At 35.3% G+C, this 27,496-nt stretch overlaps 1 protein-coding gene across 3 annotated transcripts in view; it reads right to left on the bottom strand.

Annotated features, from left to right (window-relative positions):
• The window catches only part of usp32.L (ubiquitin specific peptidase 32 L homeolog), a 112,183-nt gene that overhangs the window by 20,909 nt on the left and 63,778 nt on the right, over positions 1–27,496 (bottom strand). For 2 of the 3 annotated variants that reach the window (XM_041582229.1, XM_018246844.2), the window contains exons 7-24: positions 26,099–26,206; positions 24,191–24,306; positions 23,679–23,741; positions 22,775–22,858; positions 18,455–18,516; positions 18,129–18,231; positions 16,688–16,871; positions 15,025–15,200; positions 13,705–13,845; positions 13,415–13,574; positions 9,292–9,446; positions 8,809–8,890; positions 6,858–6,932; positions 5,583–5,721; positions 5,225–5,330; positions 4,156–4,329; positions 2,264–2,438; positions 986–1,137 (exon numbers count right to left, since the gene is read on the bottom strand). In XM_041582229.1, coding sequence (XP_041438163.1) covers positions 986–1,137; positions 2,264–2,438; positions 4,156–4,329; positions 5,225–5,330; positions 5,583–5,721; positions 6,858–6,932; positions 8,809–8,890; positions 9,292–9,446; positions 13,415–13,574; positions 13,705–13,845; positions 15,025–15,200; positions 16,688–16,871; positions 18,129–18,231; positions 18,455–18,516; positions 22,775–22,858; positions 23,679–23,741; positions 24,191–24,306; positions 26,099–26,206 — 2,255 coding nt within the window. The remainder of the gene's footprint in view (positions 1–985; positions 1,138–2,263; positions 2,439–4,155; positions 4,330–5,224; positions 5,331–5,582; positions 5,722–6,857; positions 6,933–8,808; positions 8,891–9,291; positions 9,447–13,414; positions 13,575–13,704; positions 13,846–15,024; positions 15,201–16,687; positions 16,872–18,128; positions 18,232–18,454; positions 18,517–22,774; positions 22,859–23,678; positions 23,742–24,190; positions 24,307–26,098; positions 26,207–27,496) is intronic. The other variant, XM_018246845.2, reaches the window with a different exon arrangement.

Raw genomic sequence — 27,496 nt, 5'->3', positions numbered from 1 at the left:
GACTGGACCTGCGCAGAAGGGTAAGTAACAAGTTAGGGGCATTTGCCCAGCGGGACGGGTAGGCCAGGGGGGAGGAGGGAGGGTAACAAATGGGAGGGGGGGGTGGGGGGTTTGCGCCGACTAGGTTTCCTTCCCCTTTAAGTCTGTTTCATTAGGTAAACTAATAATCAATGTCTTTCATGACTGATGAAATGTCATCTACAGTAAGTTAAGAAAACCCTGTGTAATATCTGAATCCAATTGTTTGAAACCTAATTTTATTAGTCTGTAGAACTTTATATTTTTTTTACTTTAAGGGGGTTATGTGATATCCAGGAGCAGTAACAAATGGAAATTCATAAGCAGGAAGCATTGTCACTTATTGGTTGCTCTGGGTTACAGCTCCTGGGCAAACTTAGCTCCTTCTATTATATATGGGGGATAATAGCTTAACCCAAAGACACACACCAGACATATATATATATATTTAATTAAATATTATTTGGGGGTTAAGAGAAATATTTTATCCAGTGTTGTGACAAGGCCATAAGAAAACAACACAAGCATTTCTCATGAACATTAGCACATCTGTTTCAGGTGAATCATGAATTTTGGGGAAAGTAAAGCCTAAGTTCCCATAAGGACCAGTGGCTTAACCTGAACAACAATACCTGGTGCATTGATCCTTGTTATAAATATAAAGAGATCAATCACTGTGTGTACAACATGCTCTTAGTACATAATAAGGATTGTGTGTAATTAAAAGCAAGTGTTTCTTTCCTGACTTTTCCAGACTACAAACTATAACAGGGACTTCAAAAGTGACTTGTGATATTACAATAGTTTGGAAAGTTTAGCTCCAAGCAGAAAAGGATAAATAAAAGAAAAAAAATTAAATGGTTATTTTAAAGATTTTTTGAGTACTAGTTGTAAACAGAGGGAGTAAAAAAAGATTTGTCATTCTGGATAAGGCATCTACAGTGGTATTAGGAGCCATCACACAAACCTTTATATTAGATCCATGAACCTCTGCAAGAAGAATCTGTTCAGGTTTTAATCCACACAGGTCACTAAGTTGTTTTTTCAAGCCTGTGTATTTCTCATCCATGTTCAGCCTGAGCCCGTATCGTACAGGGGTTGTACCATCAAGTTTAATAACTGCAAAAGAAAAGAAATAAAAACAGCAGTAGCTGAAAATTACATTCTGTGCTACATATAATAATTCATATGTATAACTAAATGTACTATTTATAGGACAGTGCCCTATATAAACATTTAAAAGGAGGCATGGCATTCATGAAGTTCTTTTAGGCGAAGAAAAGTGGGTCTCCATAGCAACTATAAATATAGAAAGGTTTGCCAGGGAAATAAGACCACAATAAGGGGGTTATTTATCGCGTTTGTGAGGTTTTTTCTACCTTGAATAAACTCAGAACTCAAATATTTGTTTATTTATGAAAAAACCAAAATGTAAAAAAACGTGATTGAATGCAATCGGGGAAAAAACTTCAAATTTATTGAGTTTTCAAACAGAAACCAGCGTAAAACACCCAAAAATCATGAAGGCAAAAAACATCTTCAAATGGTTAAAGAGACCTCTGTCATTGACTTCTACATGACCTGGACAGTTTTTAGCTGGAGTATTTTCAGATTCTGGCTTTTAGAAGCTTCATTTTTAATGACTAACCTAAAAAAAACTTGAGCATGTGCATATGTGATGTTGGATACAGGACATGCAAAGCTGAGGGTGTGACACTAGAAGTATAGCTAGCTATTTAAAGGACAAAAAGATAATTTATGCCTCCTAACAGAGAGAGACAGGAAATACTAACTAGGCCTAAATGTAGAATGAGAATTATCTAATTATATCATTTTTAGGGATGCACCGAATCCACTATTTTGGTTTTAGGCAAACCCCCGAATCCTCCGCAAAAGATATGGCCGAATACTGAACTCAAATTTGCATATGCAAATAAGGGGTGTGAAGGGGAAAACATTTTTTTACTTCCTTGTTTTGTGACAAAAAGCCACATGATTTCCCTCTCCGCCCTAATTTGCATATGCAAATTAAGACTCAGATTTGGCTGGGCAGAAGGATTCGGCCGAATCCGAATCCTGCTGAAAAAGCCCGAATTCCGGATTCTGTGCATCCCTAATAATTTTGCAGAGTCATGTGTACAGGTGTATTATCCACTGTTGCTAACATGCCTGAAACAGACAACAACAACAACAACAATATTTAAATACGACTTGAAGTAATAAATCATATGAAGATATCACAAACCTGTTATTTCCAAGTGCATATAGCTGTCCATGGGAAGAGGAAGAGAAAGAAAGTTGAAAGGATCAAATCTAACACTTATGTGTCCACATGTTTTACATTTCACTTGGGATCGCAACTGTCCATGAAACAAATCCACAACAATTGACTTGTTTCTTCTTAGATGATTATCCCATGCCTGGAAAAAGACAGCACAATGCAAATGAAAAACAGATCACACAATTACAAGATACCTATCCGTATCAATATCAGCATACTATGTAACATAAAAGGATATGCAGTCCTGAAAGGAATGTCCAGGGCAATTTCTTTCATTACTTTAAGTTGTCTACTGCCATTACATTATCATTTATTTTGTTCTTCACAGAATTAAAGCTACATAATAGTGAAGATGCAAGTTTACACATTAACAAGGCATATAACAAGGCAAATCTGCAATGCATTTAGTGTTGTGCCAGTCAGCATTATAAAGCAGATAGCTATTTATGAAGGGGATCTAGACCTAATAAATAAATTGCTGCAAACACACAGGCTGCTTCACTGAGCACTTTTACACATTCATTTTCAGTATTTAGGAGTTTCAGAGATATTTGCATGTTAGACGAATACTAGGCTTTTGGCTCGACCCAAGAGTCAGTAACCCTAGGGTTAACGGAATGAAGAAATTTTATAGAAATCAACAGACAAAACTTTAATAAAGAGATCTTCTGAGCTGCTGTCTGCCTAACAGTATACAACTGTCTAATACTGCTAATATCTCTGAATCCCCTAAAAATAGAAAATTAATTCACATGCACTATTATTGGACTGTCATATGGAGCTTTTTACACTCTGGGTTTCCCCCATCTAGCTACCACAATGTTTAAGTCTATTGAGCATTTGCAGTAGTCTCCCCCTCTAAACCAAAGACAGGCTTCTGCTTCTCCAATTGATACCTGTATTTCTGGCCAGAAAATTGGAAAGCTATCAGGCCCCTTAATTAATGACTGGCAGCAACTTTTCAATAATAACTCAGTGCATAGTATAGCCATCTACAGATCTAGAAATTGCCAGGATAAATGCAACAAAGTTTGGTCGAAATAGATTGCTCTGGATACAATAATATATACTCAGGAAATACACAACTGTTTAATTAATGTGGAGGTTTATGTTGCACAACCCTACATATCATGTCTATCTATATTCCAAGAAACTGAATTGACTTAAGTCTACCCCCCTCCTTTTATTTTATTTCATTCCTTACCCCACCCCCTCTCTCACTACTGACTGATGCTGAATGGAAACACATTCTCTGTTCCACCAAACTAAGCCATAGGCAGGTGAACAATATGGAAAATTGTCTTTATAATTCATAATCTAAAAAATAAAAATAATTTAAGGAAAAAAATGTAAATTGCAAAAGTGTGCACACATCAATTCCATTTATTGAGTTTAGATCCCCTTTAATGGTGGCAGATGGCAACACAAAAAACTGCAGGGGGTATACAACTTGCCAATAATATTTTCTGTTTTCATCACTTTAGAGATTTATGCATGAAAATCAACTGACTGTTTTTTTAAGTCAATCTGTTGTGTGATTTGTGTCAAATTACTGACCAAACAGACTGTCTAAGTTTACTGTACTTCCAGGAATAACAGGAATGAAGGCTAATATTGTTATAGGTAATTTGACAACCTATCCAGAAATGAGACTGATCATTATTTAAGTACACAGCTGTATATACACAGATGTATCCGTCAGCCATTTCTTCTGACAATTGTGAGAAAAGAAGAACTGTAACAAGATTCTGTGCTTGACTATACAACTACAGAGATTTTTATTTTAAAGGGACGAAAGGTTGTCAGAGTTACAGTCATCTTCTTCCCATAACTATGGTATTTGTGTGTGTGCTCACCTCTGCAGCAACTTCCCAGTCTGGGCGACCATCACTGTCTTTGAGTTCAACATATGGTTTGTCATGGACTCGGTTGAGATCTTCATGAAGACCATCTAAAAGAAAAGCTAGCAGCTCCTGGGAATCCTGCTGTTGAAAGCCATTAAATCTTGGTGCATATTTTGCTATTGTCCACTGTAAAAAAATGAGGAAATAATTCAACAGTTACATTTTAGTATACTACATCTAGCTGAATTTGTTTACAATGTTAGAAATGTTATTTTAATATTTAGCAGCAGTGGATTTATAATAGTTCTATAAGAACCAATGTAACAATCTCTCTTTTGATAGTGAATTGATTGATGTAAATTGTTTGAGAAGACAGAATACTGTATATACAGGAGATTGTTATGAGGACAGCGGGCACACAGGGACACTTAATAGTTGTATTTATCTAAAAAAAAATATAAAATATATTTTGCTGTCCTACTTTTTTGCTTGGCTGTGACAAAGGTGTTACTGTTACAGCCTATTGTCCTCAGACACTACACTCCTTATCCTCTTGCAATCTTGTTGCAACTGAATTAAAAATGGCAGGCAGGCAGGCATGGTATGTCAAATATGGATGGTAATATATTTCCACATGCATAACTTTAAAAGGAAGACTAAAAAGTAGGCTTATAGTCTGTACTGAGATATTGCTTAGTACAGAGAATATCGATGTAGACAGCTTTATGGTTTAATTGCCAACAAAAGTTTAGTTAATAGGGCCTCTTGAGGGTAAAGGGGGGGGGGGGGAGAACCATGCACCTGTGGTAACAGGACCTGTCTGTTGAATTCTAAAATTTTGCACCAATTCAGTAATGTCAGAACTACACTGAATATTTTGTAGTGCTGCGTTTACGGTTGCATCTTGCCAATTGGATTTAGTCACACATGTTTAAAATAACGAAGCTGATATTATAATCTTATGTACAAACTACATATAAGTCTGACAGGATCAGATCTGCCGGTGTCACCATTTGCCTTACACTTATTCAAACACGTGACATAAAATTTGCTTAGCAACATTCACACTGCAGTTCCTTACTCGTAATTTAAGAGGCGCCACATTTTTCTGGGTCCCACTCCACAACTCTTGAACCAAATCTCCATAGCATTTTGCCATGTGTCCTTTCATTCCAATAGGATTTGTTCTAAAATGTGAAATACAAGATTATAAATGCACTACTTTTAATTCATATTCCATTGCAATCTACCATCATCAATTCACATTGTTAAAGGGGCTATAATTTCTGGAATTACAAATATAATTTTATTATAGTTAAGCCTACAAACACCACTGCAAAGAAAAGCTTTTTTCTAGGGTATTTTCAAAATGGATCACATACACTTGAAATCACAAGAATTATTAATGTGAAAATGAAATTCAAGGACCTTTTCATTACCTGTTCAGCTCATACAAATGCCTTCCTGAGATAAAATATTTTGTTAGTGGCTGTGTGTTACTGACACACTGGATACTTGAATTCATGAAACATGTGTTCCCTAAGTTGCTCAGACCCGTGGCACCTTTTTCTGTAGGAACTGTAATATAAAAGAAAATGTTTGTCATCAGTAAAATTGTAAAAATCCAAAGTGATACTTTTTCTAGCTTCTCATATTTCTAGGTTAACAGCATTTGTTTTAAATCCTCAGGTTTAATCAAAGTGCTATAACATCTACATAAGCATCAACCTTAAGAATGATGCTCTTTCTTAGAATTCTTAGAATTCTTTCGGAATTTAGGGTGTTTTGCTTAGAATGACTTGCTGGTCAATAGGCAAGTAGCAAAGCGCACATTCAGCTTCACCTTATACAGTAAATCACCTGTATTTAACAAGATTATAATTGCATTATAAAGAAATAGCAGGGGACCTTTTTACCCATAAAGTGGATCAGCCGTACCAGAGGCCACCCCTTTAGACTAGAAGAAAAGAACTTTCATTCAAAGCAACGTAGGGGGTTCTTTACAGTCAGGACAGTGAGGTTGTAGAATGCACTGCCGGGTGATGTTGTGATGGCTGATTCAGTTATTGCCTTTAAGAATGGCTTGGATGATTTTTTGGACAGACATAATATCAAAGGCTATTGTGATACTAAACTCTATAGTAAGTATAAATATGGGTATATATAATTTATGTGAAGGTATTTAGGGGTGTGTGTATGGATGCTGGGTTTTCATTTGGAGGGGTTGAACTTGATGGACTTTGTCTTTTTTAACCCGATTTAACTATGTAACTAAATATGTAATTTTTGAGCATAAATTTGTAAGTCAAATGTTAAGATAAGGATGGGATTGTAGTATTTCTTTTAAGACAACCATGCACAGACCCAATGGGTATACTTTCTAATCGAATAGGCAAGATTGTGGATAGTAAGATATTACAAGGGACCACACACAGTATGACCAGCCACCATTCTATTATTCCAATTATTAATGCACAGAGCACAAACAACTAGAACAGCAGGAAGTGTAGAGGAGCTGCAGCTCATCAGCTGGTGATGTACTTAGCACTGGCTGACAGGGTGCATCACCAAAAGATTTTTTTTTCAAACTGACTGCTATCCATAGTACATGGATATCGGTTGAGGATAGGGGACAAACAAACCAATACATGTAAAAACATGATACTTGTATGACCAGCTTTAGGAAAGTATCACAGCAAATCACACACACTTACCTTTATGTCGATCAATTTTACTGCTGTTTGCAATAAATGACATCTCTTCAGGCCAGCTCATGTCTTTGTTCCTGACTAAAGTAATACAAATAAACCAGAATTATAATTAGACCTGTAAACGGATGTATACTAGGGTAGTAGTGGAGTATTGTTTGTAAGTATCCCTGCTTAAAAGAGAAAGAAAGTCTGTTTGCACTTGGGGGTGCCAAACCACGGGCGGTGCTCCTATCGGCAGAAAACTACACGGCCCTGGGTATTTTTATAGCGAGCACCATGGAGAGATCTTCTTCTGGCTTCTTCTGTCTTTAAATTTCCCCCGGGCAAACACATGTGCAGTAGAACGAAATAGCCGACTTTTTAGTTAAAGTTCGGATTTTCGCTCTACTGCGCATGCACAACCACGCAAAGAAAGGAAGCAGGAGGAAGATCTCTCTGTGGTGCTCACTGGTATAACCTCTGGGCTAGAGCAGTTTTCTGCTGATAGGAGCACTGGCCCGGGGTTTTAGGTAAGTCAATACAATCACTTGGGGGTGCCTAATATTGGGCACCCCCAAGCGTAAACAGACTTTCCTTCTCCTTTAAAAACTGTAGCAATTCATGCATCATAATCAAATGTATTCAAGATCAATGAAAGCATTAATAGGGTTATGTGATAAAAAGTCTGCTACAAGTCTAGTCAACTATAACAGCAAATCAGTAGGAAGCGTTTCCTGATCACCAGTCTAAAAACAAACATCTTGGTGGTTGATAGTGGTTATTGCACCTGAGCAAACGTTTTGCCTTTTATTACAATGGGAGAATGTCCTAATTCATCATTAGCAGTCTTGAGTAAATTTAAATATGCGTAAAATCTAGCCAGTTTATGAGAATTAAAAGTTGCTTTATCCATCACAGTACTACCTATAAATTTGCATAAAACTGTGTGTTATTTCTACATTGAATAGTTCATAATAACAATACCTGTTTAGTTTTTTTAAACATGTTTGATTTTGATAGATAGAGATATATATATATATATATATATATATATATATATATATATATATATATATATATATATATATATATATATATATATATATAAATATTGGACGCATTCAGGCCTGAATTTGTGGAAAGGGGGTATGCCGCCCAACCCCACCTGTATTGGTTTGAAAGCACGGCGGATTTGCATGAGATACAATATGTTTTTTAAAATTTCCTGTACACCAATGCCCAGTACTCCGGACCCGATGCTGAAAATTTGCGCATGTGCACAAAGGAAGGGGAGGGGGTGGGGGCAATGAATAGTAGCGGGCCTAGGGGCGTCTGCTATGTAAATCCAGCCTTGGATGCACTGCACGGATTGGTATGTTGGGGTATAAAGGGTGTGTCTTACTTTTTTAACACTGATTGGTATGTTAGGGTATAAAGGGTGTGTCTTACTCTTTTAACATTGATTGGTATGTTAGGGTATAAAGGGTGTGTCTTACTTTTTTTAACACTATCCTGATGACGGTCCCTTGTGGATCGAAACACGTAGATATGAGGATGGAGTAATAACATTTTTGCCATATTGTTTCATAAAAGATTTGTGCTTTCTGGTATTCGACTATATATAGGTTGCAGAATAACACAGAAAAACTGCTTACTTAAGTAACTCTTTCAGCTTTGTATGCTAGGAATGTTCAAATATATGTGTTTTTATATTTAGATTGAGATTTCCTGAAATTGCTCCCAGCACGGCTGCACACTGTAAAAATATCATTACACACATTTATCATTTGTATAGGCTTCTCTTCCATTATGCATGACTTATTGATTCTATTAAAGCAACACTAGCATGCAAAGCACTATTACTGTCTGCATCACATTAGTGTTTAACACCCCAACAGAAAAAGCAATAAGATGGAAAAGCTCTTTAGACGAAACGTGTATATTGCATAAAACAAGATAAAATACTTCTATGTACCTTCTATTACCAAGTGCTGCTCATCCTGTATTTTCAAGCCCTCTAATGTGTGGTCTTCGTCATCAAGTAAAGTGAGGTAATTCTGTTAAATGGACAAATATTTTCAGTTTTTTTTTCCCCCAAAATATAAATAAATGATAATAAAAATAATACCTCCAATATTAGGTTTGCATGTTGGAATGTTCTCCAAAATTGGAGAACCACTTTAAGGTCAATTTATTAGAGAGAATACATTCTATATTTATGGTGGCTTTTCCCAGTTGCTGGAGGATAATTAGAACTCTACATATCCCAATTAAAAAATGTCACTCTACTAACAGCATTGTGAGGAACTATTTGTATATTATAATCCCATATTGTAAGACGAAATCTCTTTTTAATCTCACCAAACAAATGTATGAAATTAGCATTGTGTGAACAATAATGCGTGACATATTGGTATAATCATTTACAATCCTCATCAATTACAACGGGAACATTTACCTCACTATTATACAACCACAATCTCATATCTTCTTCCTTAATACGCAGCCTCTGAGAAAGATATTCATGAATTTCTTTTATTGTCTGTATGCGGCTGAAACAGCCAGTGTATGCCAGCACACGTTTCAGTGGAGCGTTTGGCGAGGGAACATTACCTGTTTAAATCACAAAAAAAAAAAAATCAAATACATATTTTGTGTATATTATATATCTCAAGAAAGCATTTAATTTCTGCATATACCTGCACATACACAAAGAAAAACTTTACACTTCTTGTGTTCCAAGAGAGTTTGTTTTCTTCCTTTCAAAAGCAGGGCAGCAAACAAACCAGCTTAATGGGAATCTAGTGAGTAGTCATGTTAAGCCAAGGTCCCAAGTATCCAACAGCTGGTAATTTAGGAAAATAAGGACTTTGAATCCCCAAGGGTCTGTATTCACACAGCTAACAACCTATTAGTGCAGAAAAGTTGAACTTTTACTACTAAGTTGAGTTCATAGATCTACTAGTCTTAGGGGGCTATTTATCAAAGGTTGTGTTTGTGAGGTTTTTTTTTTTTTTACCTCGAATAAACAACTCAAATTTATGAAAAAATCTGAATGTAAAAACTCAAAGCAATGCAATCAGGAAGAAAAACTCGAATACTCAAGTTTTCGAGTGCAAACCACCAAAAAAATCTTCAAATGGTTGAAGGGACCACTGCCATTGACTTCTACATGACCTCAACAGGTTTTAGCTGAAGTATTTTTGGATTCAGCCGTTTTGCAGCATTGGGGGATAATACATTTTTATTTTATTTTTTTAATTCCAGTTTTTACTGAAACTAACCAAGAAAAACTAAAATTTTTCAGGGAAAACACAACTAGACCTTTAATAAATAACCCAGTTAACCAGAAAACATGGTCACCATCCACACTGTTTCCAAAGAGAACTGGAACATAGGTGGAATACAGCAGCCAAGGAATATTTAGCCAAACTAGTACAGGTTTTCCAGATAATGGATCCTTTTCCTGCACATTGAGAAATAGAGTTAAAAACCTTTGTGTAAGAACTGGTAATAGTAAGAACTACATTAAAACAGCAGATGCAAAAAATGGTTTAATCTTTTTATATTAGGATGGTGTTCGGTTATTTACTGCTAACATTTTATGTTACTGTATTAGTCTCTAAACCGTTGAAATCCTTACATATTAAGGCTTTGCAGAAGAGAGATCTAAGGCTTTTATGGACTTTGGTAGCTATTGTCAAGTTGATTAATCAACAGTAGCACATTTCAGTCCCAAGGAGCTCTACCCTTTTATTACAAGATAAATAAGTACAAATAAAGTATAGTAAAAAATAAGTACTTGGAAAAAATGTGTTTGGAATATTTGGTTACATGTAGCATAATGACTATTACATGCATAAAAAAAATAAAAAAAAATAAAATGACAAGACAAGATTTTTTTAAAGTAAACCAATAAACAAACATAAACAGACATTTCTGCCTTTGCCCAAATTAACAGGAAACAAATTACACTTTTTAAGCAGGATATCGGATTACAAATTGTGTTATTTCATTTAGTAACATGCAAACAATTTCACCAAGTAGCAAAGCAACAAGGTTACCTTAACTGTATCACACACTGTACCACAACAACCCTTCAAAAGAAAAAGCAAATTTTCAGCAATTACGGATAAGAGGATTAGTTGTAAGATTACAGCAAGAAAGCATACTTCATCAAAATAAAGATTAATGATTGATTTAACATTAATTAGTGCATAGCAAAACAAAAAGAACACACACTTTAAACTTAAAATCAAGCTTAGGGCATTCATTTGGGTTAGCCTCTAGCAAATATTTAGGAGAGGCTGAACGGCCCATCGTTATTATAATCTCTCATGTTGAAGAGATATATTTAGTTTATTTTCAGCAGCCAAAGATTTGCCAATATACTGTGATCCACTGGAACTGAGCAACAGCAGCAAAGACCTAGGGTGTGCACAAGAATACCATTTATACGCCCAGTATAGAATAATTATGTTCTTTCAATTCTCAACATCTCCAGTATAACAACCCTTAGTTCAATTATGTTACCTGACATCAATATGACATCAGTTCTAAAATAAAGCCGGCGGATGTCATTAAAACCATTTTAACTAAACATAATTCTATGTAACTTGGTCATTATTATCACTTGTGATTATAATCACTCATGTAGCAGAAAGCATTTGCTATCAGTTCATTTCGATTCAAGTGATGACCGTAATTAGATTACATGATCAGGCTCTGATACTGTACATCAGTAAGGGCACATATCCATTTTATGCATATTTTATATTATTCCCAAGAACTGGTCTTTTACTATATCATTCTAACATATACCTACAAGGAAACCTGACATCTTTAATGGAGGGCTAAACATCATCTATATCACTGAACAATGCAAGTGCTGATTTCATTGATTGAATTGGAACAGTTTTTTTGACTACTGTAACTTCTTGCTGGCTCAGAACAGGTACTATACAACAGACTTAAAAGCCACCAGCCACACAAACAATATCCAATCAACTGACCTGACCATGAAACAACAGTACCTGTGGCTACTCATACTATGATTGATGTCAAGCTTGTTTTCATTTCCAAAGGAAACAAAAATTCTTTCTATGTCTGGGTCCCTGAAACAATGTATCCAAGAATTCTTGGAAGAGCTCTCTCTCTGAAGCAGGAGAACCTACATAAGCAATGGCATTACCCTTACTGCTTTTACCAGCTGTCTGAACAGTGTACTGCCCGTTTAGCTTAGTATTCATGGAATCAAGCTACATTTGACAGTACCACTTAAAGTGTAACTTTTTGAATTAAAGGAACAGTAACACCAAGTGCTTTAAAGTAATGAAAATATCACATAGTTTTGCCTTGCACTGGTAAAACTGGTCTGTTTGCTTCAGCAATGGTGGAAATTGCAAAAAGTCTATATGGCACAGGTTAACCAGTGGATAACAGATAACACCATTATGTTCTACAGCGCTTATCTGCTATCTGCTGCCTTTTCTCCTTTGAATTGCTGCCCCCATTGCTACACAGCAGCTTATTTATATAAACAATAGTAGTGTTTTTGAAGCAAACAACAGTTTTAAGGTGGTGACACATGGCTAAGATTCAGGGAGATTTAGTAGCCTGGCGACAAATCACCTCTTCTTCGCGAGACTAATCTCTCCGAAAAGCCTTCCCGCCGGCTAGAATCTAAATCGCCGACGGGATCGCTTCGTTTTCCGAAGTTGCCTCACAAGGAAGCTTCGGACGACTTCGGAAAACGAAGCGCTCCGAGTGCCATCCCGCCTGAAATTTAGATTCTAGCTAGCAGGATGTCTTTTCGGGGGGAGATTAGTCGCCAGAAGCAGAGTCGATTTGTCACCGGGTGACTAGATCTCCTCGAATCCAAGCGTGAGTCACTAGCCTTTCCAGTGCAGGGCAACACTGCATTATATTTTAACTTTAAAATACAGGTATGGGACCTGTTATTCATGATGCTCAGGACCAGGGGTTTTCCGGATAAGGGATGTTTCCGTAATTGGGATCTTCATACCTTAAGTCTACAAGAAAATTATTTATACATTAAATAAACCCAACAGACTGGTCTTGTTTACAATAAGGATTAATTATATTTTAGTTTGGATGAAGTGCAAGGTACAGTTTATTATTACAGAGAAAAAGGAAAAAGTTTATAAAAATTTGGATTATTTGTATAAAATGGAGTCTATGGGAGATGGTCTTTCCGTAATTCAGAGCTTTTTGGATAACAGGTTTCCGGATAATGGATCCTACACCTGAACTTGAATTTTTTGATGTTACTGTTCCTTTAAGTTCAGTAACTCTGATAAAGGATTTACACATATATTTGTAAATGCTCAGCTATATTCCCATGGAGAAGTTGTCATTTTACCTATAATTTCTCATGATTGCTCCTAATTATAAATTTCAATACATTTTAAAAACTTCCCATGCATTTTAATTTTTCTCATGTTTCTTGTGCATGACCTTAGATAAAAGCACCATTGTTTGAAAATGCCACAGCAGAGCTGGATTGGTTTCTTTTGGCACAAGCACTATGCTGTTTGATTCTTGCTGCATTCTTACATTACCTCTGGGTAAATGCTGAGGAAACATTCTGAGGCTCATCATACCCATATTCACCCAGATGTTGGACTGTTGTTGGCGGGTTACGGGCTGCTGTCTCAAGAAAAGCAAATACCGTGGGAAAAGCTCAAGTTCTGGAAGATCTGTTTTGCTGTTTTTGATAACCTAGAAAATTTGAGAAGTAACAGTTAACATTGGGGCCCATATTATATGGCATGTTGTATTATTGTGTCATTCAGATCTGTAGAAGAAACAGTTGAATTTCTGGTGATGTTTTAGACATTTAGCTACTTACTGGACGTGGCAAGGAAAGGTTTGCCCCATACCAGTGATACAGGGCTCTCCACACAGGCTCTGGAACAATCTCATAGTCTTTAGCTCTGACTAGAGATGGACTCTGTTTGAATCGTCCCCCTTCAAGTGTTAGAGAAGGAACCTAGAAATCAAGTTATACATAAAGACAGTAAGAGAAAAATATATAATTGCCAGAATTTAAGTTCAGACTGTATGAATTTCTTTAACTACATTTTACAAAGAAAAAAATTGGTTTCAGTACCAAACTTTGGCCAAAATATGTAAGCCCACATATCACGTCATGGTCCCCCATCCCATATGAATCCTACATTGCCTACTGTGTACTAAATAATAACGTGCATTTAAAAATAGGGAATTCCATTCTATTTTTTGATTATATGATATAATTTACTGTATAGCAGCTAGTAGGCGTAGGTTACTCCAAATGCTGAAAAAATAGAAGCTGGTCAATGCTGCAGCATTTGAAATAGTGTAATATAAAATTTAGGAAATTGTGTATTTAAAAACAGAATCACTAATATATTCTTTATCACATGATTAAGATTCAAATGGACAGAAGCAGTGCAGAACGCCCATAAGATCCAGGTACAAAGTGGCTGTACCCCTTTGTTCAATGTGTATATTGAATTGGGCTTGTGCTGAACATACTTTTTGACTACAGTTTTAATCACAAAAATTGTGTTTTCTTATTTCTTTAGAAAACAGGGCTCACATGGAAACTGAAGCTATTCTATGTTTGGTCCTTGCAAGGTAGATAATTCGATTACCAGTGCACTAAATATGCCCCCTGCATAATGGTCATACTGGTAATCTAATTATCTACCTCTCTTGCACAGAAGTTATGGATGGTTGAAGGATTATGTGCATGTGAGAAGCATGTCTTTTCGCGGAGGAATTTTATAAATAGGTTTCTGATTTATGGAGTCACTGTTTGAAATACTAGTGTCATTAACAAAATCTAATAAAGATTCCAGGATTCTTGTGTAAGGAAAAAAGTGAACTATACAGAACCTTTCACCGTGTAAAGAACTGAAACCCTACTTTCTAATAAATAAACCATGCTGTGTGCATTTCAAGGCCTGGTCTAACAAATTAACAAAAAATGGGCTATTTTATTGTTATTATAGACTTTTTCACCTGCGCTTATAATGAATGAGGCATTAAGCATTAAGAGCATGTACTATCCAGTAGAGTCTCGTTTTTCTTTTCAGCACTGCAGATGGAATTCAAAAACGACAACAAAACAACAGAAGGATGACCTTGCTAAACAGAGCAATGTCAGGCTAGACGCATCATTTACCTTAACGGTTTCTTGTGTAACTAGAGGCTGGTTGTCAATAGCTCCTGGTTTCTGTGGATTAAGCTGCAATAATGCATTCCCATTGGCACTGAGCATACACTGGTTATTATTATCTGAAGTGTTATGCTGACGTGCAAAGCACATGTCTGAGGTTGTATTGCTAGAATAAATGAAGCCTATAAAAATAAGGAAATGTTACAGAATATTAATTTAACTCTCATATCTAGGTAAGAATTCAACCATAATATACCTCCCACAAAAATAGGGCTAGTTACTATAAGTAATACTACTGTCCATCTATCTATAAACATTAATTGTGTAGTGTACAAAATATTTTTCTGCAGTGTCACAAATTTCTGTACAAATCAATGCCTGCGAACAATTAATGAAAAACAATTTTAAAAACCATTCTTGTATGGGGAATGTAGATGCTGGAAGTGTTTGGATTGTCACTACCTCTTTTCCAGCAGGGAATGTAGATCAGAGCAATAGCATCACAGGATAAATAACTATATGAAAGGCTTATTTAAAACTATTCTAGCAGGAGAGGACTATGCATGATCTAAATGCACATGAAATAATCAACTTGTAAGTCTGAAAGCAAAACAATGTTGATATATTTTATTTTCTTCTAAGTGGTAGCTCATTTACATGCAAACACAGTTGCGCTCCCACACTTTCCCCCCAGCTATTGCATGTTAAACCATGGGTACTGGTTTCAAAATGCACTTCCATCTGTGGTTAGCACTGCTCAGTGCACCCTGCCTTCCATTCCAAATTGGGTGCTGCTGCATCTATTGCAACAGGGAACCCTGCAGCTACCGCCACCTCCTGACCAGGTAGTTGCTTCAGGGTTCCATTTGCACCCAGCATCAATCCACACAGCACATTTGCGCCAAAAGCATCAGACGCAGATGTAACTTGCATGCTACACATTAAAAATGATGCCAAACAGACTTATGTGCAAATGACAGGTGCATCGCCCCCTGGCAACTTCAATGAAGCTTGAATTCTGGGAAAAAAAGCTGCATTGTGGGAAAAAACATGACTATTGTGCTTGAAATTTGCACTATGTTCACTGTACTTGCACAGGTACTTTTGGATCATACTGGATAACAGGTTTCTGGATAATGGATCCTATACTAGGGTTTGCCTGGGATTAGGACACTGGTGGTCATTGGAATGTTACATAACATTTTATATTCTGTGTACATCTATGGTAATAACCTTTTATAGTCAGGAAACATCCATTATCTTTCAGAGAGAAACTAGTGCAAGCATTCATCTTTATTATAAACAGCCCATTTCTGGGCACTACATGACATTTGTTTTCAGGCTTGCAAATAATATTTTTATTCCTATAACAGATTGCAAAAATAAGTCACTTTTGGAAGCCACAGCTTTACTATATAACTAGTAATACAAAACACTAATCTCAGAAAACAATTACTCTGTTACTTGCCTTCTCTGCAAGCAAATGGATTTAAACTTCAGGGACCTACATTTGCATCCATACAACAAAAAATCTCTTGCCATCCTATTTGATTTTCAGCCAACCTTGCGGTTGTGCTCTATGACAGGAAGCATCATGGTTTCCCTGTGGACCTTACCTCATATTAAACCAGAGTTAAAAGCTCTGCTTGGAAGAAGACTTTATTCTTACCGGTGGTAGTGGATTCTGAAGCTTCTGAAGCAGATGATATGTTATCTGAAGATTTCTCATCTGGAAAACTGTGCAAGTTAGACCCAGTCCTGTCATCTTCCTTTGGATCTGGTGACGATGTACCCAATAAATTCCTTCCCCCACCTAATGTAGAGCCTGGTCCAGAAACAGTTGGCTTAAAATCCTGAAAAATACAGAGTAAAAGACTTTATTTATGAATTATTGTATGGTAATTGGAGTAAAAATAGTAGAAATAACATTGTCCTTCTCACTGGTCACCCTGCTTTACTGGAGACTAGAACAATAATAATAATAAATATATGGTCGTTACGGGATTAATGTGATTTTGCTTACTGCTTTTCTTTTACTAGGTACCTGGGGGTATATTTACCAAAGAGTGATGTTAGAGATCTGCTAGCGTGAAATTCTGCCTCTCTCCATTAATTTTTATGGGATTTTAAAGGCATATTTATCAAATGGTGAACTTTCACCCTCGGATAAAAACGCCTTTAAAAATCCCATAGAAATGAATGAAGAGAGGCAGAATTTCACTCTAGCGGACAGTGGTCATCTCTAACTTCACTATTTGATCATTTATACCTCCTGGTGTGCTGCCTTCCATGGCATATCCACAAAACTTTTCTTGCTTAATTTTGCCTATTACTAAGGATGAATAAAAACAATGTTATGCACTCTTTGTACAGGCTATGAACAAATGATGGGGGACTGTAAGTTTCTAGAGTACGTGATCTCTGCATCTGATTAGGCATGTCCTGTGACCACACCATTGATAACTTGAGAGGAGTTATATACATAATTAGACAATTGACAGGAAGGCTTGGGAAGGAGTTAAGGAGGATCATGGAATGAAGAAAGGAAGAATGGACCTTTAAGAAAATAGAATATTATAATGCATTCTACATATCTTATAGCTTTTATTTAAAAAAAAGAGAATGAAAAAAAAAAAGACCATGAAAACTCTATAAATCTGATTTCTAAAAATGGCAAAATGTTAATTTTATTATAAGCGCTATTTCTACTGTGATTCTAGCTGCTGACTCCATCTTTGAATAAATTATTTCCTTTCATGTAGTTATTACCAGTCACCTTCTAACACATGGAAGTATATCAAACTAACAGACACAAATTTGGAGGGGGTTTTTTTACCTGAGGAAAAAAGCTTGCGGCAATTTAACTTCTGCTCCAGCGCAATGCATTTTGGGTTAGGCAAGCTATAGCGACAGCAATAATGTGTTCATTCCTAGGGGGCAGTATTAGTGTCTCAAATGGCCTTGCCCTTCTAAAGCTGCTATAAACTTACATTTCATTTTTAAATTTGTTACAATGATATAGTGAAATACACTATAGGGCTAAAGGAACATTTAGTTTATTTTTGAGACTCAAGGTACAGGTGTCCTTTAACAAAACATTGTACACTTACATATCTGACATATTCCTTCCACTGCTGCCACCACTGCATAGAGATAAGAAACCAGTTGTGACCAATCTGTAGACCATACCGACTTTCTCTTTCCAGCCAGCCTCTGAAACCCATGTAAAGAAAGATAATATTAGTCCAATATTGCATTATATGTATGAATACGTATTTACATAGCACTACTAAAATATGCAGTGCTGAACAACAGGGTGGACAAATGTAATACATAAATATACATAGATTAAGTGTGGTAAGAGCTATAGACAGAAGGGGGATGGATAGCATACAGGTACAAATAGGATGGTTTGTTGTTATCTAGGAATGCATACCGAATAATATGTCCTTCCTCCTCAGGAGTGGCTGGTTTTAACCCCAAGACTATATGACACACCTAAGATAAAGGCATCACAATTAACATTAACAGTTCAGATTTTACTGCATTAGATTTATGTTTTTAACAAATGCTGTGGCGATAATAATAATGTTTTTCAAAGCTCCAGTCCTTAAGCATTTTTTTTATTGAAAAAGTATGTTCTAATCCAAGCACGACTACAATGCATCCAATATAATTTTTCCCCAGATGTTGATCTTATAAGTATTCTTCCCTGCAGCTCACGTTCTAGCTCCCGAAGCTGCTGGCAATTCCTGCTATTTATTTTTTTGTTCTCTAAAACAGAGCATATGAATACTTGACTGGGTGAGTTTAAATTCTAATTTCAGAAGCACTGAAATTAACACATAGCATGGCTGCAAAAGCATAATCTACTTTACTTCAGTGCCAGCATGTGTAAATTGGAGTTTTTATCCTGCACTACCTATCAGCACACATACAGGGCTGGACACCTATGGGGACCGAAGAGCGGACCTGAAAATTAAAAGCAAAAATGGACTCTCAGCAATTGGAACTAGAATTGTATAAGTAATACAAGGGATAAGGGAAATATAATAGACACAATGAAATGAAAACAAGCATTTAGCTAATGTACTTGGATTAGCACAATCTTTGAAGACAATTTTTTTAAGGTCAGAGCTCTCCTATAACAAAAGCAGAAATATAAGTCAGAGTTACAGAACTATACTGGAAAATGCAAGGCGTGTAAGAAGATTAGAGGGCAACTAAAGTCTAAAATAAAATAATGTTAGAAATGCTGTATTGTGTATACTAAATATAAACATGAACTTACTGCACCAGAAGTCCAATTAAACAAATGATTTCTACTTCTAAATTTGGCGCAGGGGGCTGTCATCTTGTAACTTTGTTAAACATCTTAGCAATACCAAGACTACGCACATGCTCAGTGTGGTCTGGGCTTCAGTTGGGAGGTTTAAGTGTAGGGATCGTCATAAATGATCAAAACAGCACAAGTCAAATAATATCTGCCAGAAGCCGATACAGCAAGACTGATTAATAATCAGAATATACAGACTGCACTGGGTCTGTGGATACAAATCTACACAGTTGTTACAGGGAAACAAACAAAGCTGCTCGAGTTCTGGGAAGTAAGGTGGGGGGACCCCTCTGTCGTTTGAAAGTATGATTGTTTCCCTGCACAGCAGTTAGGGACAGTCTGAAGTTTCCTGAGTGCAGCTGTCAGCGCAAGTAAAACGAAGCGTGAAATTCGCTGCATACAGTTCAGGTTTCTTATAAAAACAGTACACATTTTTTTAATTAAAGTATATTAGAGATATGTTTCTTTTTCATTAAAGAAAGTAAAAATGGGATTTTATTTTTTTTTTGCCTTTACATACCCTTTAAACAATGAGCTACTTGCAATCTGAAATAATCTCATTATTTTTAGATGCCTCACACTGGAAAACACTAAATAGCAGAACCCTTGAAACATAAAAATAGTAAATCTGTGTCAAATCTCAGGGTTTTTCCAGCTAGGCTATATATATATATATATATATATATATATATATATATATATATATATATATATATATATTTTTCCAGCTAGGCTATATATATATATATATATATATATATATATATATATATATATATATATATATATATATATATATATATATATATATATATATATATACACACACGCACTACTTATTTTCATATATAAATATATATATATACTCGCTAAGAAGTTTCCATTATACCACTGCCTACTTGATATCTATGCCTGCATGCGTGTCATCGATTTGAGCTCCTATTTCCTCAGAAAAGAAAACATTCAGAGGCTGAAGAGACTGATTAACCAATTATCATAGCACTATAGCTCTGCTGTTTGTATGCACCCCTGTGTAAATGACTGCAGCAAGCTGGGTTGTTCCAGCATAATTTCCTACTCCTCTTTTTACTTTTTTGTTGGTCTGTTGCCTGATTAAAGGACATCAAACAAGCGTTTGGTCCCATGGCAAGAGCATACTTACACAAACTGCAGCAGGGTTAGGATGCATATTTTAATCCATCTGAAAATCAAATCCTTCTCCTCCCAAAAATTTTTAAATAGAAAGAGGGACAAAAATATTTGCCCTGCACCAATTTTTGTAGCCACACCCTCTAATCACCATGTTCATTTTACAAAATTTGGCAGGTTATGAAAGTTTGAACACATTTTGTGGTTTTTATGTGTTTTTACAGTAATAAATAAAATTAATAAATAAATAAATAAAATAAATAAAAATTAACAATAACAACAAATTTTAGCCTTATAGAACATTTGCTTTTTAGATGGGGTCAACAACGCCCATTTGAAAGCTGGAAAGAGTTAAAAATGCATATAATTATGAAACTGTGGAAAATAAATAATGAAAACCAAATGGAAAAGTTGGTTAGAATTGGCCATTTTATAACATACTGAAAGTTTACTTAAAGGTGAACCACCCCTTTAAGTTAGAAACTTTGAATCTTTTTCTGGCTGTTCAGTGCAGGAGATCAAAGAGAGAGTCTGGATATTTCAGTAACAAACCCAGGACGGCAGGTGGAGCAGTCAAAATTCGGGACTGTCCTGCTCAAAACGGGACAGTTGGGAGGTATGCACAAACTTTTCAGGCTAATCCCTAACGGAAACCTAATCTATTTATGCAATTTAGTTAAATCATAAAACATAATCTTCGTCCAGTGGTATAGTCTCCTGTGAATCATGGTTCAGATTTGGTTTGGCCAAAGCACTAAATGAATCCACGATTCAGTGCATCTCTGTATGCAGATTTATTTTAAACCTCATATTTCATTGGTAGCTCTTAGGTAATACTGACAAGTTCCAATAATTGACCCCTACATTCTAAACAGACTACAGCTGGCAGGGTGTAGAGAACAGATTATTTTACTCATGCTGCCTTTGGGTGGCACAATCCTTAAATAGGCTGGAGTACTGTTTTATTGCACACTGCTTCTTTACTATGCTATCTACTGCATGCATCATTAGCTAATCTGTCCTGGAGTTATAATAGCAAAAAGCAGTGATATCCTACTATTTGTATATAATTAGTCCATCAACTGACAGACAACGTGTTTATTGGCAGGCTTATTTTAAAATGACAATATCATACAAAAACATATATGGACAACACAAAGGCAAATAAATGCCTTGGAGGGCCTCATGTGCATACAAGTTGGAACCAATGACATATTCTATTCCTGGAGTCTATAATTACAGTGATAAAACATATTTAAAGGGATAGTATCATGTATTACCCTTATTTTTAATGCTATTCATTTAATACACATTCAAAACGTGTGAACCCCTTTTTTCCCCATGCATGACCATTTATAAATAAATATTTGTGTTCAGACAAAGACTTAATCCATATCACATTATAAAAATTCTCCTGTAAACACAACTAAATCTGTCAACCAATCAATTAGTACAACAGATCAAACATATATAAACCACCTTATTAATAGCAAACAATATGAATATTCACATCTCTCTCTTTACTACACTTAGTTTAGAATAATTTTTATCACATACAGTGCAATTTAGGTCGAGATTAAAGGTTTTGCAATAGCAAATCCTCCAAAGGTTATACTGTAGTCAAGGAACCTGTTAGCACTGAATCATAAATTAAACTGAGAAAACATTGGGAAAAATAATACAGGCAAAAGCACTAAAGAAATGATAATTTAATTGTGTGGGCCTCAGTGGACCTCTATAAATATGCACTCATCAGTAATGTACACAAGCCTTATCTTTATCAAGTGAGTTCAAGAATTCAAGAGAATATATCGTTTTTTACCAGACCATTCTTGTTCTCTGAGGGAGTATTATGTTGTATTGTTATTTTTAACATGTATTTATAAAGTATATTCCAAAGCATTGATCAAAATACCCACGTCTGCTAACATTTGCTTTGTATTTATTGGACATCATCTATGTGGCCCTAGCCTTAAAGTATAACAGCAATCTGTAACATGGGTTTCCATCTGATCTAAACCGATCCCACTGTCTTCCATTTGTTCTAGAATTAACAGTTATTTTACCCCCAGTTACAGAAGGGAGAGGTGTGCTGAGCAGTACTGGATATTGTATTCCCAACCATCTCTACTACCTGCATAAAGATTACTTATTAGAGGCTGTTCTGCATCGTGGGACATAATGACAAGGTAAAAAAGAGATTACCAAAAACAGTAAAAATATCAAGAGACTCTAGAAATAAGAAAACTGTTCTTGCATAAAATACCCTACCTGAAAAAGAAGATTTAAAAACTCATTGGCAATGGCACTTTTAACACTCCATATCTGGTAATCTTCCAGTGTCAGATGTCCACTCTGTAAAGAAATGAGAGTACAAAAGAAAAATGTATAATTTCAATATACATGGATTTTGTTTCAGTAATAGATAAATCTGTATTTCAGAATCAAATTCTGATGCCATCTAATTTGCACAGTAGTTATTTGTGTAATACTGAAAAGATTATTTTCGTTGACAAAAACATGTCAGATTCACTTTAATTACTATGGAATAGATTTCATAAAATTCCATCTGTGGAATCCTGTGGATTCCCAGCTGTTCAAATTTTAGCATAATAATTGAGTTATTACAGTTATTAACAAGTTATCCTGACAGTTAGGAAATTGTTTCAACAACTGGCACATCTATCAAAACCTGTGAATGAGAACACACAATCAAATTGAGCTCTAATAAAAGTGCCCTTTGAGTACGTAGGGACAGGTTTAAAATTTTAATTTGAGCTTTTTGCTGCAGTGTGAGAACCACCTCCCAGCAACTTTATTTTACAATTTTGAAGTTTTCTGAATTTGACTGATTATCTATAGAAGGGATCTAAACAATTCTAATGAAAAAAATTGTCTAAAAAAACCTGGTGAGGTTTCAGTGGGGGGTTGTAGTTTCAAAATTCAAATATTTTATGAATCTCATTTTTTTAAACAAAAAGTTGCATTTTAAAAATAAACTCTCACTTTCAGTTTGAACTGCACAATATTTTTAAAAACATGCATATTGCATATATAGAGATTTGAATTTAATCGAAATGAATTCCCAAGTAGATTCCACCTTAAGATTTCCTGTTGTATTTTTTTTTTTACAAGAAAACTTATGGAACTACATTAAATGCTGCATGTGCATTACCTTTGTTGTATCATGGGACTGCAGTATATTATCTGTGATGTCAGACAGATCTAAATGCAATTCCTTTAAAACAGGAAGTGAAATACATTTATATGTAATTTAAATGTACAATTTATATAAAACAAATGTACAAACAATATATTTTGTGTAGTTTACATTTTAATTAATAAATTGTCTATGTGATTTACATGTTGGCAATTTAAAGTACCCCAACAGCAAAGACAAACATGCCTTCTGCCAGCCCAGCACTACATGCCAATTGGTATCAAACTAAACATTCTGCTATTTCTAGTGCAAACTATGCAAGAATGTCAAGTTTATAAATTCTTTACTTTTACTATATCAAGTAAGCCATGCTACAAAAGGAGACATAAAATAATTCAGAAGTTTCCACAAAGTTACTTGTGTGGATACTTTGTATAGCTGTAGTTAATATATTATGTTAACTATTATATGCACTTGAATATATCAGCCCTTAACAATACATTAAGGTTGCAAAACTTGAGTCTTACAGGTATGGCATCAATGCGGTTATCTTTCCAAACCTCCAAAAGAGCAAGGACCATCTCTTCCAGCTCTGTGCGAGACAAAACACCATCCCGATCTATGTCGAATACCTTGAAACAAACTAATTGCATGAAAACCAAATTAGCACCAGACAAGCAGTAAATTGTGTTTAAAGGGGCGGTTTACCCCCTAGTTTGGTATGAGTTTAGAGAGTAGATCTTGTGCTGAAAATTATTTTTGCGTATTGCTTTAATTAAGCAAGATTTATGTTTTTTATGCCTTGCATTAAGGCTGATGCCAAACAGGATGCCACATGTAAAGCACTTTACAACACACACATAAGGCAGTTTAAGGGTAATAACAAAACAATGACCCACTATTGCTTTGCTACAGAAATAGGTTAATATAGTTTTTTTTTAATTAAAGGAATAGGCAGAATACATTTTCAACACAATTCATACAAGTCATATTTATTGTCTCTGCTGAACATACAGTGAAAACTACATTTTAAGTTTTCCCACATTTCAAAACTTTTCATGTGGCCACTCTAATATACAATGCCTAAAGGATTTTTCGGATTTTACCCTTTCATGGATTTAACACCATTTTTTTCTGATAGATCAGGGGTCCCCAGATATTTTTACTCGTGAGCTACATTTAAATGCAAAAAGAGTTGGAGAGCAGCACAAACATGAAAAAGTCCATGGAGATGTCAATTAAGGGCTGTGATTGGCTGTTTGGTAGCCTCTATATGTACTGGTAGCCTACAGGAGGCTCTGCTTGGAAGTACACCTTTTTTATGCAATTAAAACTTGCCTTCAAGCCAGGAATTCAAAGAATAAGCACCTGCTTTTAGGCCACTGGCAGCAAAATCCAAGGGGTTGATCAGCAACATGTTGCTCGCAAGCTACTGGTTTGGGACCACTGCTGTAGATCATTGTCACTTTAATTTTAGTAAGCCCTGTCCTTGTACTAAGTAGTTCTAGATTGGTGTACTGTGGTAATTGGTCATTTGTGTAAACTGGTTAGTTGTTTAGGGTTTGTGGTTGTGCAAAAAGTGGAATATGTATGTTTGTATGCAATGGTGTGAAAACGAATTCATAATAATAATTCTAATAATTTAATTACACAAATAAGTGAACAAAAATTAAACAAACCTATAAAACGTGGGCACTTAAAGACAATGTATTCAAATTCCTAATTTAAAGGTATAATAAAGTTATACATACATACATACATTATTGGACAAACCTAGCTGGATATAGCAGTCTGCAACACAGGGTTCCACTTTACGAATTACAACCAAACAAGGCAGATATATCAAAATGTGAGTTTATCTTAATAAATAAAAACTCACCCACATTCTAATCATTCCTATGGGATTTTTAGAACCGTATTTATTAAACTAACTTTAATTCTAACTTTCACCCATTGATAAATACTGTACAATTCTAAAAATCCCATAGGAAAGAATAGAATGTGGGTGAGTTTTTATTTATTAAGCTCTAAACTCACATTTTGATAAATCTGCCCCTAAATATTCATCTGGCAGTGCTGTCCATTTAAACCAAAACACCTAGTAATTTTTTATCATGGGACCGTGTAGCAATCAGATGTTCATGGTCACATTGGGAATATTTACTATTAGTGGTAGCAGGAGGTTCAGGTTGTATAATATAATGTTCTTGTAATGTGCTTGTAAGGTCACTTGCATTTTCTTTCATAAATTTCTTTTTCCCAACAATCTTTTTTTTTTTTTTTTTTTCCACTATTTGTTTCAGCTTTTTAATTTAAAAAAAAATGGTGGATTTTAGAGAACGATCGTGGGGTAAAAACAAGAATTAACAAAAAATTAAAAAACAAAAAAACAAAAACAAGATTAAGATCTTGTTCAATAAAACAAGCATATTTACATTTTTGTCTCTCAGCCAGGGGTCCCCGGCAACATGCAGACAGCCCACATGAAATTTCTTTGAAGTCTATGTGATTGTCCCGGTTTTCATCGAATGCATTGAACAACCCTACAAATTGAAATATGAAAAAAATATGTGGATCATCAATGAGGTATCACAGTTAAGCAGGAAGCCTGTAAAAATAACGGTCATAAATATTTTAGTAGTACTAAAAGACACTACACTAATGTCTATTTGTACTACAGCATGCCCTGCGTATGTCAAAAAAGATACATGGCTATCAGATCATAAGTACAACCATGCACACTTGCACTTGGTCTTTTGGCTGTCCATTATAGCTTTTTGTATCTGGTGTAATAATATAAATTATTTAGAAAGGACAACCATCAATAAAAGATTTACCCAAGAATGAATGGTACAGACATGATAAATCTTTGCAAATTGTACTTTGCCGTTTTATTTAAAATATTTACCTTTATGCTTCTTTTTAAAATGCAAAACTTTTTAACCAGGTAACTGGCTACAGCAACCAAATTTTGTTATAAATGGCAAACAAAATTAGGAAAAGGACTCAAGTCGAGACCATACACACACTCACACACGGGATCTGTTATCTGGAACTCTATAAACGAGCAATTATACATGTTTAAGAGATTTGTTTCTTCTCTGTACTATTAAGCCAGTACCCTGTTCATAATTAAGCGAAGTTCATATTGATGGCAAAACTATACAACTTATTTTTCTGATATTTAAATATTTTAAGTAGCCTTAAGGTACAGTGCTCCAAATAACTTAAGGACTCATGTCTAGAAAAGTCCAGGTCCCAAGTATTCCGTAGAATAGATACCAAACCACTTTTGCCCATATGAGTTTGAGCAACCACTTGCTGAAAAAACAAATCAGTTGCTGACCAGTGCAGATTTTTGACAAAAATTAAAAAGTTTAGAATTTTAGCAATAGGTTTCTGGAACAAGGAGATTTGTATATCTGCCCTTTATTGTTGGTCAACAGTGCAAGGCTGCAAAATTCCCCTAAATAAAAACAAAACAAAAGTAACATGGTAACAAGGGAAGTACCTTCAAAATAAAATGTCAGTAAATATCTGTAACTGAAATTGCTATAAATTTATTTTGCTCACAGCCTGGGTCTGATTTATTAACAAAACTTTTCTTAGTGTCTGCAACTTTTTACTGACAGTCCGAAAAGTTTTAACAAATTGACACAATTATTAAATGTGATACCTGTGTCAGTATGTGCTTTAATGCCAGTCTATCCTTAAAAAGACAGTAAACTATTAGTGCCTCAAATAGTAGTTCTACACTGAATTAGAACAGCATTGTATAATTCATTACCAGGAAAAGGTGCTGTTCTATTGAAGTCTACACACAGTCCCCTGGA

Source organism: Xenopus laevis, chromosome 2L (genome assembly GCF_017654675.1).
Source record: "Xenopus laevis strain J_2021 chromosome 2L, Xenopus_laevis_v10.1, whole genome shotgun sequence".
Classification (NCBI taxonomy): Eukaryota; Metazoa; Chordata; class Amphibia; order Anura; family Pipidae; genus Xenopus; species Xenopus laevis.
This window is presented reverse-complemented; position numbering and strand designations above follow the sequence as displayed.